This window comes from Psittacula echo (assembly GCF_963264785.1).
Source record: "Psittacula echo genome assembly, chromosome: 1".
NCBI lineage: Eukaryota > Metazoa > Chordata > Aves > Psittaciformes > Psittacidae > Psittacula > Psittacula echo.
This window is the reverse complement of record NC_137735.1, coordinates 58,642,622-58,654,932: the sequence shown is the minus strand read 5'-3', so window position 1 is coordinate 58,654,932 and position 12,311 is coordinate 58,642,622. Positions and strand designations below refer to the sequence as shown.

The window sequence follows — 12,311 nt, the reverse complement described above, 5'->3', positions numbered from 1 at the left end:
AGTCCATTTCCATTGCTTATTGACCAAAACGGTTAAATATAGCATCCAGCTGGAAAAGCCGTCTTTTATGCAGCTGAGATGTGCAGGACAGGAACCACTTCATCAGAGCTGATGGGAGGGAGAGTTTGGGGTGTAGTCCACTTCTTGGAGATGCCATCTACTCCCCTAGTGCCCCGGGTAGGTTTTTAGCTGGATGGCTGTGAGGCTCAGGATGGTGTCACCCGGAAGTATTGGCCTCAGGAGCACTGAGGCCTCCACACACTACAATTTTAGATAAGTGTGCTGGCACAGCTGTTTCTTCAAACAGTGGTTAGTAGGCTCAAAATCTGATGTTTCAAAACTATCACTGGTTCTGGTTGTATGAGCTGCTGCACCAACCTCCCAATAATGAGCAGAGGCAGCTCAGATACTGTGCAGTCACAAACAGGAAGACTCAATCTGAAGTTTGCCACAGCAGGACAAAGACAAAGCAGTTGCTCCTTTGCCTAATCTTTCCTCAGCATGAATGTACATAGCAATCCTGCATCTTCATTGATGGAAAATGTATTACAGATATTACATGTTTTTTATAAGGATAGCTTCTTGGTTTATGACTTACAGGACATTTTCTCCGCAGGTGAATTTCACATTCTTCTTCCGGTACTTTTCCTCAGTACCTGTACTTTATAGAAAATTATATACATTTTTCTAAACTCAGGAGGGCAAACTGCAAGGTGGTTTTCAAAAGCTGAAGTAAGATCTTTGTAGCCTGCAGACTTGCAAACAAGTCCTGCAAAATAATATGCAGCTTGTAAAAGCTCCCTTTGCTTGTATCCGCTGTAAGAATATGAAGGTCCATGGATTTGGTTTTAACTGGTGATACAGCCAGTTTGTTCTGTTTGCAGCGTCAGCAAGACTTGATGGTGAGCTCTGAATTCAGCCAGAGTGCTTTGGAACTCCATTCCAGACAAGCCAAGCTTCATAGTTCTGCTGTGTCAGTGGTGTCAGTGTTAGCTAGTTAGGTAAAAGAGGAGAACAACAACATGCGAGCAATGAGTGATTAATGTTGTGCTCCTCTTTTTATTAAATCTTACTGTAATTAGTCTAATCTTAGCCTAGTGAACTACGTAAACATGATGTGAAAGCTGAGTTGTCTGCCTCTACTCACTTGCCCACCACATCTCCCCCTTCGGGACAGTGGAGGAAAAGCTCAGCAGGTTTGAAGGGAAACAAAGTATGTTGAAAGTGTACTTTTTATTCTAATGGGGCACTTGAGTATGCTTAGTTCTGACGGCAGACCTTGCAAACAGGAATGATGACACAGTTGTGCAGAATCCCTTTTGCAAACATCTGCCACTCTCGGACCAATAACATCTTGCTGTTTCTTCATATTTTCTGTTCCCCGTGCCCATTTTTGCAAGCACTGGGATCATTCATGCCAAGAACTCATGAAAAAAATATCTCGTTTGATTGAATAATTCTTGTGAATATTTTATTTCAGATTATTATAGACTGTTTCTGTACTACAAAAATGTCCTGTCTTTACTTGACATTTATAAGCATAGCTCTCCATCTGTATACGTCAACAAATTACAGATAGTAACCCAAATGCCCACCCGTGAGATTGGACAGTATGCCCCTAACTCAGTATTATAGGCTTGTAAGTGCAAGTCCTGCTTCTCTGCTCCCTTCTTAGCATCTGTGGGTGTGCCTGGTAAGATTTAGGTTAAGAAACTAGGCCTGTTCCATATATAATAAATTTTTTGTTTCTCCTTCAGTGAGGCACTGGGTTTGTTCTAGGCTGGACATAAGAAGTTATTTTCTTGTTACACATAGCACACAGAGACAAGGACTGAACTGTGAAATTCAGTCCTTGAACATGCAGGAAGACAAAATACCTTTCACCTAAGACACCTTTTGGTGGCTAGTTCCTGTGGCCCTGGTCATAAATGGGAGGTTGTTCGGAGTAGGTGTTCGTGCTCTAACATTGTGCCATCCTCTAACAGCCAGTTTTGTATGTAGTTTGAATTCGAAAAGGTGAAAAAGGCCATCTGTAGGCTAACGAAAAGATACTTAGGCAACACACACTGTCATGTACTCAACTTGGCCGATACCTGCTGTGCATTCACTCGGCTTGGGCTCAGCAGCAAATCCCTTCACTCCAAGTCGTGAGCTCTCCTTGTTCACTGACATGCTCTTGCCAGCTCTGCAGGGAAGCTGTGGTGCCCGCAGTGCTCCTCTGATTAAATCTTCTCTGACTGACATGCTTCCTGGGAAAAGCTGGCACAGTTCATCAGTGTACAACTGTGAATTGGTTTTGCACTACCACTGTCCTTTCTCCCAGTGTAACTGTCCAAAAGTATGGGTGTATGTTTAGACCACAGCTGCAGAACAGCCTTGCAATGAAATCTGGGGGTACTTGCATGCTTGGTGCTGTTAGGGTCCTGCACCCCGTCAGCTGCCCGGTGGTCACTGCTGTGTGGTCTCACCCCAGTTCTTTGTTGCCCCTTTCTCTGGAGAGTTGTTGTGCACCGGAGGGGGAGTTGGTGTGTGGGTGTTTGAATGCTGCTGTTTGCTGTTTCTTAAAGGACTTCTAGCCCTCCCATGGGGTTACTGCAGCAGGAATTCATACCTGTGCTACAGCCCAGCATACAGACTGCTGACAGGTACCAAGTGGAAAAACCCTGCTCATAATGTGCTGTGTTTTGTCAACATGTTTTACTGCCCATGGTTTTCAGCAATTTGTTACTCAATATTTATCTTTTATTTTTTTCTCCATTTGTACCTACATTGCCTGGCAAGCCATGTTGTTCTATGATAACATTTATTTTTCTTTTTCCCATAAGTTGCCAGTATCTGTGTCCTTTCAATCTAATAATCACTGTTGAATTTAAACACAAATGTAGAAATCCTCCAACATGATACCAATGCTCAGTCACATATTAGCAAGAGTATAACCCTTTCTTTCCAAGATACTGGTTACTGGATCCGTTCATAGCTACTTTTATTCATTTAAGTTGTTCTGAACTGTTTTCCAGCTGTTACATGACACACATCTTCTGAAGTGCTGCTGGCTTGCTCAGTAGCTGTAGGTTGGATATTCTCCTTTAGGCTGTAACTGACCATAGCACTCGGCTGCCAGCAATGTTTTAAGACAACTAGAGATGGAAAACAGGGCTTACGCAGTAACCTCTGAATAGGCTGGAGTATTTTCAGTGCAGTTTTGATTCCCTCAGGCTAGCTTATCAATGAACTGCACACTATGCTCCAGGCTAGCCCCTTCTTTGCATTCTCCACGTTACAGAGGTCACTACTGTTTTGGCAGAGAAGTCTCTTCTCAAATGCTGAACATGCTGATTTAAATGAAGGTGGGGTGGTGGTGTTGGCGAGGGCAATTCCCAGACTTCTCTTGTTTCCAGCATCTCTGGCTTGGCATGGCTGCCCTCACCCTTAAGTTTATATTTCCTTTCTGTCTTTCAGTGGGCTTGCTAGGTTCAGTCCAGCTCTTCTCTTCTTAGCCATGACTCAGGACTTGTCTCAACATCAGCATTATGCATTTCTCTTTAATTTATGCTGCTCCTCTAGTAGCACTAGGCTTTCAGTTCAGGGCATCTCTTTTGCTTCCCTTCCAAAGTATGGCTTGCGGTAGATGTTACAAAGTTCTGCACAGTGCAGGTGAATTGTAGTGCCTGGGTGCTGCAGAACATTGTTTTAAGGGCAAGATGGAGGATTGAGTGTTACAAGCCAGGGTGAGGACAAAGAACTGTTGATAAGAACAGCATTTAGCAGGGCAATATCCCAGGTTACCCCAGCCAGTATCACTTTAGCTTGCTCAGTAGCTGGGCCTTTGTTCTGCTTGAGAACAAGTCCTGAACTTCTGCTCAGAATACATGTAATCCCTGGCTAGTATCTCCACAATCCACGGTCTAGTATCTCCACAAGAGCTGGCTTCTGCTGACAGAGACTCACAGCCTGGCTTGATTGGAGCTTTTTGTTGGCCTGTGAAGCATTCACTGCACCTTTCATTAGTCAAGAGTTTTCAGTGCTGTCAGCGTAATATAGCTCCTTCCTGTACATTCCTATTGGTACAAGATACCCTCTGCTCTTCATGGTGGTTGCCACCTGTCCCCTTCTTCCACAGAAAGCAGGTTCATCTTTTCGCTCTTCTTTCAACCCCAACCATTTATAGAAGTGATTACAAGGAGGAAGTGACCTGGGCAGCAAAGGTAGAAGAAAAAAAAAATAACCCCCAACCTTTCCCCAAGCAAGAACACACTGTACATAACTGGGTTAAGACACTGGATTTTCCTGTTAGCCAGAACAGCAACATTTTTTCCCCACAACAATCATTATCAAAGTAGTGAAAGTACAGACTTTTATGGAACTTGTAACTGTTGAAAGACTTGCAACTTATTAAACACATGTTTTCTTAAGAAATAGCATAGCACAGGTTATTTGGCTCTCCATATATAAACTCAGGTATGGACAGTAGATACATAGTAAGTGACATGCAGCACCTTTTAAATTAATACACCAAATAACCATCACTTGATTTTGTCTGTCTTTCTCTCCTTTATGGCTTAAGGCATCACACAGTTACCCGCGGTATAACTAAAGGAGTGAAAGAAGATTTTCGCCTGGCCATGGAGCGCCAGGTCTCGCGCTGTGGGGAAAATCTCATGGTGGTCTTGCATAGGTTCTGCATTAATGAGAAAATACTGCTGCTGCAGACTCTTGCTTGAATGGACTGGATCATGATGAAGTGCCTCTTACAGAGAGAGGGGAAGGCTCTTCACTGTATGAACAGCATTGTGGCAGTGAAAAATCACTTGTCCAGGGAGTCAAAGAAGTTCCCTATGAGGTACAGGTTCTGCAATACACAAACACTACTCAGTGTTTGCTACCACTTCATTTTCTTATGTGGGTTGATCAGATTTTATAAATAAAACTTTGTTTAAGAAGTCTTCTGTAATGTCCTATTTGTTTGTGGGTTTTGTTCTTGGTTTTTGGGGGTTTTTTTGCATAGCATTATATTAAGGTGTGTGTCAGTTCTTCCTGTCTTTATACATACACAGAGAACATAGCAGGGCATTTCAGGCTTTTTATTAGCATTGGTGTGGAAATCCTGAGTTTCAAAAAAACATTATCATACATTGAATTGGTCTGCTATCTATTCCTTTTTTGGCCAAATTCTACCATTACTGCTGGTTTTCTGATTCCATTTATAAAGAGGATTGCTTTGATCATACTTTGGTAACACCCAAGTGATGATACAGGTCGATAGGAACTGGCCTCTCTGCACTCTTCGAGTGCAGCACATGAAACTCAGACCTCATCCATGCTAGAGGTAACACAGTGGCCCAGACTGTGCATGGGTGGGCTGCCAAACCTGCAGCAGCAGCATGCTGATTAATAAGCCAGTAGAAGAGATCTTTGGCAGCACCTTCAGCCGGATCCTTAACCTAAGGCTTTGATCCAGGACCAAATTGGAAGAAGACAATGGGGAATGCTCAGCTGAGTCACCACTTTCCACAGCACAGAGGTGCCCCTGAGCACTCCCTGTCTGCAGACTGCAGGGCTGATGCTGCTGCCAGCATTCCAGGGTCAAAAAGATGGCAAAGTTAAATGTGAAGTGGTAACTAGCGTGGCACAGGCACGTGGCAGGTGAAAAGGGTACATACAAACCCTTGACCAGAGTTAGGGAGTGCTTTGTTAGACACAATTGTTGGCATGGTGTCATTCCGTCATCCCTTGCTGTTCCCTTTGTAAGCACCATCAGGCTGTCCTTGACTGCCCAACTGCTGCAATATGTTCAGTTTCTCGAGGTGAAGGAGGGAGATCAGTAAAATATTTACAAAGTACAGAAAACAAAGAGCAATCACAGCAAACTAATGAGGTTTTGCTAAACAGGAAAATACTGTCCCTTAAGTCACATAAAAATCTTGATGACAATGTCCATAGCACTGTAAACTTGAACTAGAATCCCTTTTTAGTAACACAGCCTAGCATGAGTGGCAGTGTTTCAGGCTAACCCACCTCATACACTTGCCTCATCAGAACCTAGGCTTGCTACGCCTTGGCCATTGCTATCAGATTTTCCAGAATATCCTTCTCCTGTAAAGTACATAGGATATTATGACCCAAAGCGTGGTGGCAGTGAGGTTCTGAGTCAGATGCTCTGCGTGGGATTGACTGTCTTGCATCTTCCACTTAAAAGGGAAATAGTTTTCAAATACTTCGTGTCCAATGTAGACCAGGATTGAGTTCATTCCTGAAAGTAAGCACAGGTCATACCACCTGAAAGAGCAGGCATGAGTTTGCTTCAGAGTAAGCAGGCAGAGGCATGCCAGGCTTATGAAACAGAGTGCCAATGAGGCAGTAACAGCTAATGTTAGTTGCCCCAGAGATGCTACACATGTGTTTTCAAAGACAGACTGAGGGGTTGTCTGCCCCAAAACATTTAGTGAAAAGAAATACAGACAACCTGTATGCTGAACACAAAATACAACCAAATCAGTATCCTGCAATTCTACTGATGGGAATGATCACAGTTACTACTGTCTTCAGGGTGGCCAACTACCAACCTATTTGGTCAGATCTATTGCCTTCACAAACAAATGCTGACTGCCCTTCAAAGCGCTGAGATTTCTGGTAGGAGATGCAATACTGTGCTGTCACCCTACCCATATCTCTCTCCAGACACCAGAGCTGCTGAAAGGTTCCCTCTGCTGTGGGTCTGCATTCTGTACTCAGATGTTTGTCAAGAGCCCAGTGTGGTTAAACCCACAATGGGATGCTTTGGGAGACACGCTTAGCTAAAAACAGAGACAGAACCTACACAGCTGCCCAGGGGATTTTGTCTTCCCCATCTTCAGAAGTGGTATTACTCTGCTGACAGGCCTTTGAGTTTCCCATTAGGTTACCCAAGTCTCAGCAGTCCTTTCCAAAACCAACTACGAACCAGCTGTGGTATTTTGCTTGGTACTAGGCAGCTGTTCCCTGGGACCTTAACTGGAGATCAAACTGAGAACACGCATTGGGCAATAGCAGTTTCCAGCCCTCATTTAAAGACTTGACAGTCCCTCTTCCTAAATGTCTGAAGTGTCCCAGTTCTACACAAAGGTTCATATCAAGTGGCACCCTTCAGGTTACCTCATTCTAAGTCCCAACTCTTTTTAAAGACAAGGGAAGTGAAGAAAACATAAAAGGGTAGAATCATTGCAGAAAGAACTGGAAGGAATACGTTGCCTGCCATGGCTTTACTGACCTGGGTAGAAAAATGGAGCACCTGACCACAGTCTCTTGACATCCACAAGGTAATACATCAGCAGTAAGAGGATGAAGGCAAAGCAGCTTGTGGTTGTCACATATGATAGCGACCTACACACGTTTTCAGTAGAAGGATTATTTAGGGAACTATGTGATATGGACACCTCTCAATATAAGAAAGGCAAAGCATTCTTCAAGGTAAAATAGTACTTGAACAAAATCATACTAAAAGTTGTATCTCTTTGCTTACCATAAGTTCTTGTTTATGGGAATAAATCCATCTTCTTTAGAGCATTTTGTTAAGATAGCAGAAACAATTCCCTGAAATAGAAAGTTGCTGAAGTTTATGCAGCCACTGCAACATATTTCAGAAATACTAAGTCTGCATTGCATAAAAATACATGTCTGTTGAAGAGCTATGTATCCGTCTGACTTACCATTACAATGCTCCATATGGCAAACCGACTCATTATTTGTTTGTGCTGGTCTTTGTAGAACAAGATAATTTTTCCTGCCTAATATAGAAAGTATACAGAAAATTAATTAATGCCCATACATGTAACTACATTTCAAGAGCCAGATACATTTGCTGCCAGCCACGTGTGCTAAGACAGAGAACACAAACAGGATCGTACCAACCAAGTGGCTGAAAGGCTCAGAATGGGAACTCTGCAAAGAATGGGCACAGAAGGGGAAAACAAAAGAATGCAATAGAGGTGGGTGCACCTTTTCTCCCCTTCATGCTATGTTAACACCAAGGAAGGGGATGAGCAACTTTGTTAGCTTAACATGCGACTTGAGCTCTATCTCCCTCAGCAATGACTGCATGAAGGAATGCCACCCATCCCCAGCCAGCCATAACAGCTTCTCCACAGCTCACATTGCACCCTGGCCTGCAGCACACGCTCCTTTTCATGCCCCACTTAGAAACATGTCCTGATGACTCACTTCCCAGGGTCATACTGCTGTTCCAACCTCTACCCTGCAGAGATTCCCCATCAATTTGTACCCAGTGCTGCATACAGTAACATTCCGTTCCCAATTCAAGACTTTCACTTTGGTTAGGAGCTCCTGCACCGACAGAAGGGCCAGCAATGGCCAAGCAGAACTGCATCAAAAAGCATCACGATATCCCATTTTAAACACATTGGTGAGCTGTGAACTTTCGATGTTGGCAACACTAATGTGAACCCCTGCCTCCCTCATGCATGGGATGGTGAGCACACTCACAGCACCTATGCAAGGTAGTTAACACTGCGCATCCAGCAGAAAACTAGCAATGGGGAACATGTACAGCTGTGACCTTTAAAACTGAATGTTTGAAATGAAGCTGTGAAGTGTATGCATCTGTTGGCCCTATTTCCAACACGCAGAACCAGCCTACTCCCAGCATAAGCCCAACCTTAAAACGAGCAAAGGAAGGTTCTGGGTGAATGTTCTGCAAACTTCTTATGCCCATCCCTTACAAAAACTGAGAGAAAATCTTAGTTTATGTAATGCAAGCTACTGCCAGGTTAGGTTCCACTTCTCTGACACTCACCTCAGTTTAAGTCAGCCTGAAAGCATTGCTCTGGAAAACGTTTGTTAGATCCAGTCTCAGCCTTAAATAAGAAAACTCAAGTTTCCTCCCCACTTCCAAGATTTATTCAGATCTTCCATTACAGCACAGAACCAGAAAGACAAGAGGTACCTGCAGTCCCAGAAAGGCCATAAAGATGGTATTTATGGTCCCCAGGATCCCTTCAGGATCATATGGCATCGTTGTTTGGTAAATCACCTTAGAGAGAAAACAGTTGTTACAGGACACCTGAGCAACCAATCTTTCCTTCCATCCTCCTACAGGTACCATTCCCAAGCTCTTCCTGACAGCTATGTTCAGTGCTGACCTGTGGCTACATACTGCAAACCAAAAGCTACTTACACTTGAAGAGGGATGCTGATATATATGTTTTTCTCCAAGCAGCAAACGATCAATGTAACCAGCCGCTCCTCCAGTGCAGTTGGGATAGTTCCCAAAGTCTCCAATGCCCCCAGGACCTAGATAGCCCCTAGGACAGAAGGTTATGGCGCAAAGTGTTGGTACACTCCACCTGCACAGTAGCTGACCCACTGGCCCAGAATACTCAATGCTCCATGTTTTCCCTGGCCAGAGGCACACAGTGAAACACAGGTCCTATGTGACACAGACCTAGTGGAGATTTTAAATCCTTTTCTTTAAATAGAAAGAAACAATGATATCACCTTTATAATAGCTGGTACTTTGGTACCAAAGTAAAGTTTTTTCACATGATGAATGCTTCCCTTTAACCCTGCTGGTGTTCTCCTCTTCATTCTTTCCCTATGGCTAATAAAGTCTATTCTTTACTCAGTAGAAGTAAAACAATATGATGCCCCATAGAAAGTAGTCTGGGTGCACAGTCTTACCTGGGACAACCTGGCACTGGTAACAAAAAGGTCAGGCAGAGCCAAATCGCTTCTAACATCAGAATGAAAATCCACTGTGGCCAGTAGGGGAGAATATCCTGCAGAGCAGGACACAGTGTCTCCTGCACGAGATGGAGGGAATGGGGTATTAGCTGGCAAGTTAAAACCATGCCCCTAGGGACATCCTGTGCTTCCTGGCAAGCAGTCCCCCAGATACAAGAAGGAGCCATTGTGATTACAAAACTGGGCTCTACCAATAGACCTTTCATCTTCACAAATGACTTCCAGACACTTAGTTACTCGGGGGAGGTGAAGAAACAAATCAAAACAAAAGCCCACAATGTTTTTGAGCTTGGAAAATGTCAGAAGGAATTTTGATTCATGAGTAGAACAAAAGCCTTTTGGGAGAGCAGGCTCCAGAAAGGCCAAGAAGCAGTATTACTTTCCCCTGCTGTGAAAAAACACTGCCAAAATTAACCGGACAAAACACAAGCCACAGGACTCAGCATACAGATGCCTGTCCCTGGGGTCCCCTGGCAGTGGAATGTCATCAGAAGTGCCTGGGAGTGCCTGCTTCCAAGCACCATCAGAATGAATCAGTGAAATCTTTAAATACAGATAACCTAGATGTGGTAAAATGCAGTCTGGGACACTGAAGGGTGCATGTTCTCTGGAATTTTTGCCAGGTCACACTGCACTACACATCAGGTAAGATGCTACGGGTTTTCTCTTCGTTTCTCAGGTGCTCCTTTCTGCCCAAACAAGAGCAAAGGCTCCTAAATCCTACTCGAGTATCACTCGCCATCTCCCCACATAACTCACCAAGGTCCCACTCTCAGCACCAGCTCTTGTAAACAGGAGTTCAAGAGCAGCAACCACGAGGTATGTGAATCCCAGCCTCTGGAGCACCCCAGGAATACGCAGATTATCCCATGACACTGGAAAACATGCAAGCAACAAGGAAAAGGAACAGAGAGGGGGCCTTTTGTAAATAGAAAAGTTACCCTTCTCCAAGGACAGCCGAGACCCACTGCAGGTACAGGGGACACCTCCACTCTGCCACCCCACTGTCTGGAATCACAACCCTGGGACAGTCAGCAGTAAGGCGATAAACAGTGGTCAGCACAGGGGTCAAACAGAGAGAACTGCACTGGTGCAGAGCTGAAGAGCACTCCACAGAATACCATCAAACCGCCTCCATGCAGCCAGTCAGTACAGCAAGGCTGACACTGTTTTCCCAACAGCCCAGCCAAGGAGGCGGGAACAGCCGCAGGAATGCAAGGAAGAGAGCAAGTGCCACTCACATGGTCCAAGGCAGTAATTGGGATTCACAACTATGATTCCCAGCAGGATTAGCAGAAAACTCCTCCAGAGGATTTTCCCAAGCACCTTCTGCTTGGAACTTCCCCACCTCAGCATGGAGCTCAGTGACAATGATATCGATGTCCCCATGATGAACACAAACCTGGAGAACAGAGCAGATGGGAAATGGAGCTGGCAGATGTCCCATCACACATGTGCACGACAGCAAACACTAAAGCTAAGAGTAGCCTGCGCTGGCCCAACAGCAATGCATGCATTAAGTGAAATTGGACAACCAATTGCTAGGAATTCCCAGACAACTGAGCTTGCACGACAGGACCTTTCCACCTCTTTGAGTGGTCAGTTGAGGCAAGAAAGGTCAGGGAAGTAGCAGCATTCTGGTCTTTTTGCAGCAGTGCATATGCTACCAAAACTTCCATTACCCCAAATTAAATCAGCATCCTCAGAGCAGTGAAACACAAGCTGCAAATCTGATTCAAATTCAGAACTGACACGCTCCTCCCCTCTAGATTGGGCTCACAGTCCAAGCCCAGCTCCAGAAGTAACCCACACCCAGTAGGTATCTTAGAGAAGCATCTTAGGGGCAGGTAGGATAATTGCTTTCCCATAAGACCATCCTCCGGTTATTGAGACATCAGCTTAATCCCAAATTCCCTTGGCTGTTTTATCTCTGGACACACATCAGTTCAGCTTTGAATCTTGCCAGATTGACCACTGTCAACACAGTAGTGCAGCAATGAGCTCCTCAGGGATACCCCACTTCCACTGAAAGGATAATCTTGGACCTCCTACTAACACTGTAGGGGGGAGGAAGGAGGATGTGGGGTGGGCAGAAAGCACTCAGCTCTACTACTGGATCAGAAGGGTGATGCTGTTATCTGGAGGGGCAGATTCCTATCAACCCTTCAACACAAATTCACCTCTCTAAATACATTTCCACATGGAGGCAAGGTGCACACAACGTTCTCCTTGCAACTTTTCACATACAGAATCACTTGATACAAGACTATTCTTCAGGAACACTTACCATGGAAACACCAGATCTGCCACTGTTAATCCTACAGAGAAATACAAAGGAATATATTATTTCACTCGAACCCTCCCTAAATTTGAACATTATTGTTGAGTTTCCAGAGGACTTGCAGGGTGCTTGCCAATTATTTGATGCTCCCCAAATCTAAAACGCGTTATAAATAAAACTTACAAAAAGCTAATCATTCTTGCTCACTGTTTTGTTGCCATTCTTCAAAAACAGGGCCAGAACTGATCGCTGTGTCTCGGAAAGATTTCAGGGATGGGATCCTTGCTATTCTCCA

The 12,311-nt window shown here is 44.4% G+C and overlaps 2 protein-coding genes across 9 annotated transcripts in view; one reads left to right on the top strand and one right to left on the bottom strand.

Moving 5' to 3' along the window:
• INTS10 (integrator complex subunit 10) overlaps positions 1-4,943 on the top strand; it is a 22,084-nt gene extending 17,141 nt beyond the window's left edge. For 2 of the 4 annotated variants that reach the window (XM_080633321.1, XM_080633320.1), the window contains exons 17-18: positions 2,568-2,645; positions 4,565-4,943. In XM_080633321.1, the coding sequence (XP_080489447.1) occupies positions 2,568-2,645; positions 4,565-4,721 (235 nt within the window). In that variant the 3' untranslated portion in view covers positions 4,722-4,943. The remainder of the gene's footprint in view (positions 1-2,567; positions 2,646-4,564) is intronic. The other 2 variants (XM_080633323.1, XM_080633322.1) reach the window with 1 other exon arrangement.
• The window catches only part of HGSNAT (heparan-alpha-glucosaminide N-acetyltransferase), a gene marked incomplete at its 5' end in the record, with an annotated part of 14,732 nt that continues 5,116 nt past the window's right edge, over positions 2,696-12,311 (bottom strand). Inside the window, 10 exons of one of the 5 annotated variants that reach the window (XR_013958381.1) lie at positions 2,696-4,192; positions 6,016-6,250; positions 7,247-7,359; positions 7,499-7,569; positions 7,686-7,763; positions 8,939-9,296; positions 9,673-9,794; positions 10,495-10,610; positions 10,977-11,137; positions 12,023-12,053. Coding sequence is in view for 4 of the 5 variants with exons in the window: in XM_080633369.1 (XP_080489495.1) it covers positions 6,069-6,250; positions 7,247-7,359; positions 7,499-7,569; positions 7,686-7,763; positions 8,939-9,296; positions 9,673-9,794; positions 10,495-10,610; positions 10,977-11,137; positions 12,023-12,053 (1,232 nt within the window). Of the gene's footprint in view, positions 4,193-5,057; positions 6,251-7,246; positions 7,360-7,498; positions 7,570-7,685; positions 7,764-8,938; positions 9,297-9,672; positions 9,795-10,494; positions 10,611-10,976; positions 11,138-12,022; positions 12,054-12,311 lie in introns of those variants that run through there. The other 4 variants (XM_080633370.1, XM_080633369.1, XM_080633372.1 and 1 more) reach the window with 4 other exon arrangements.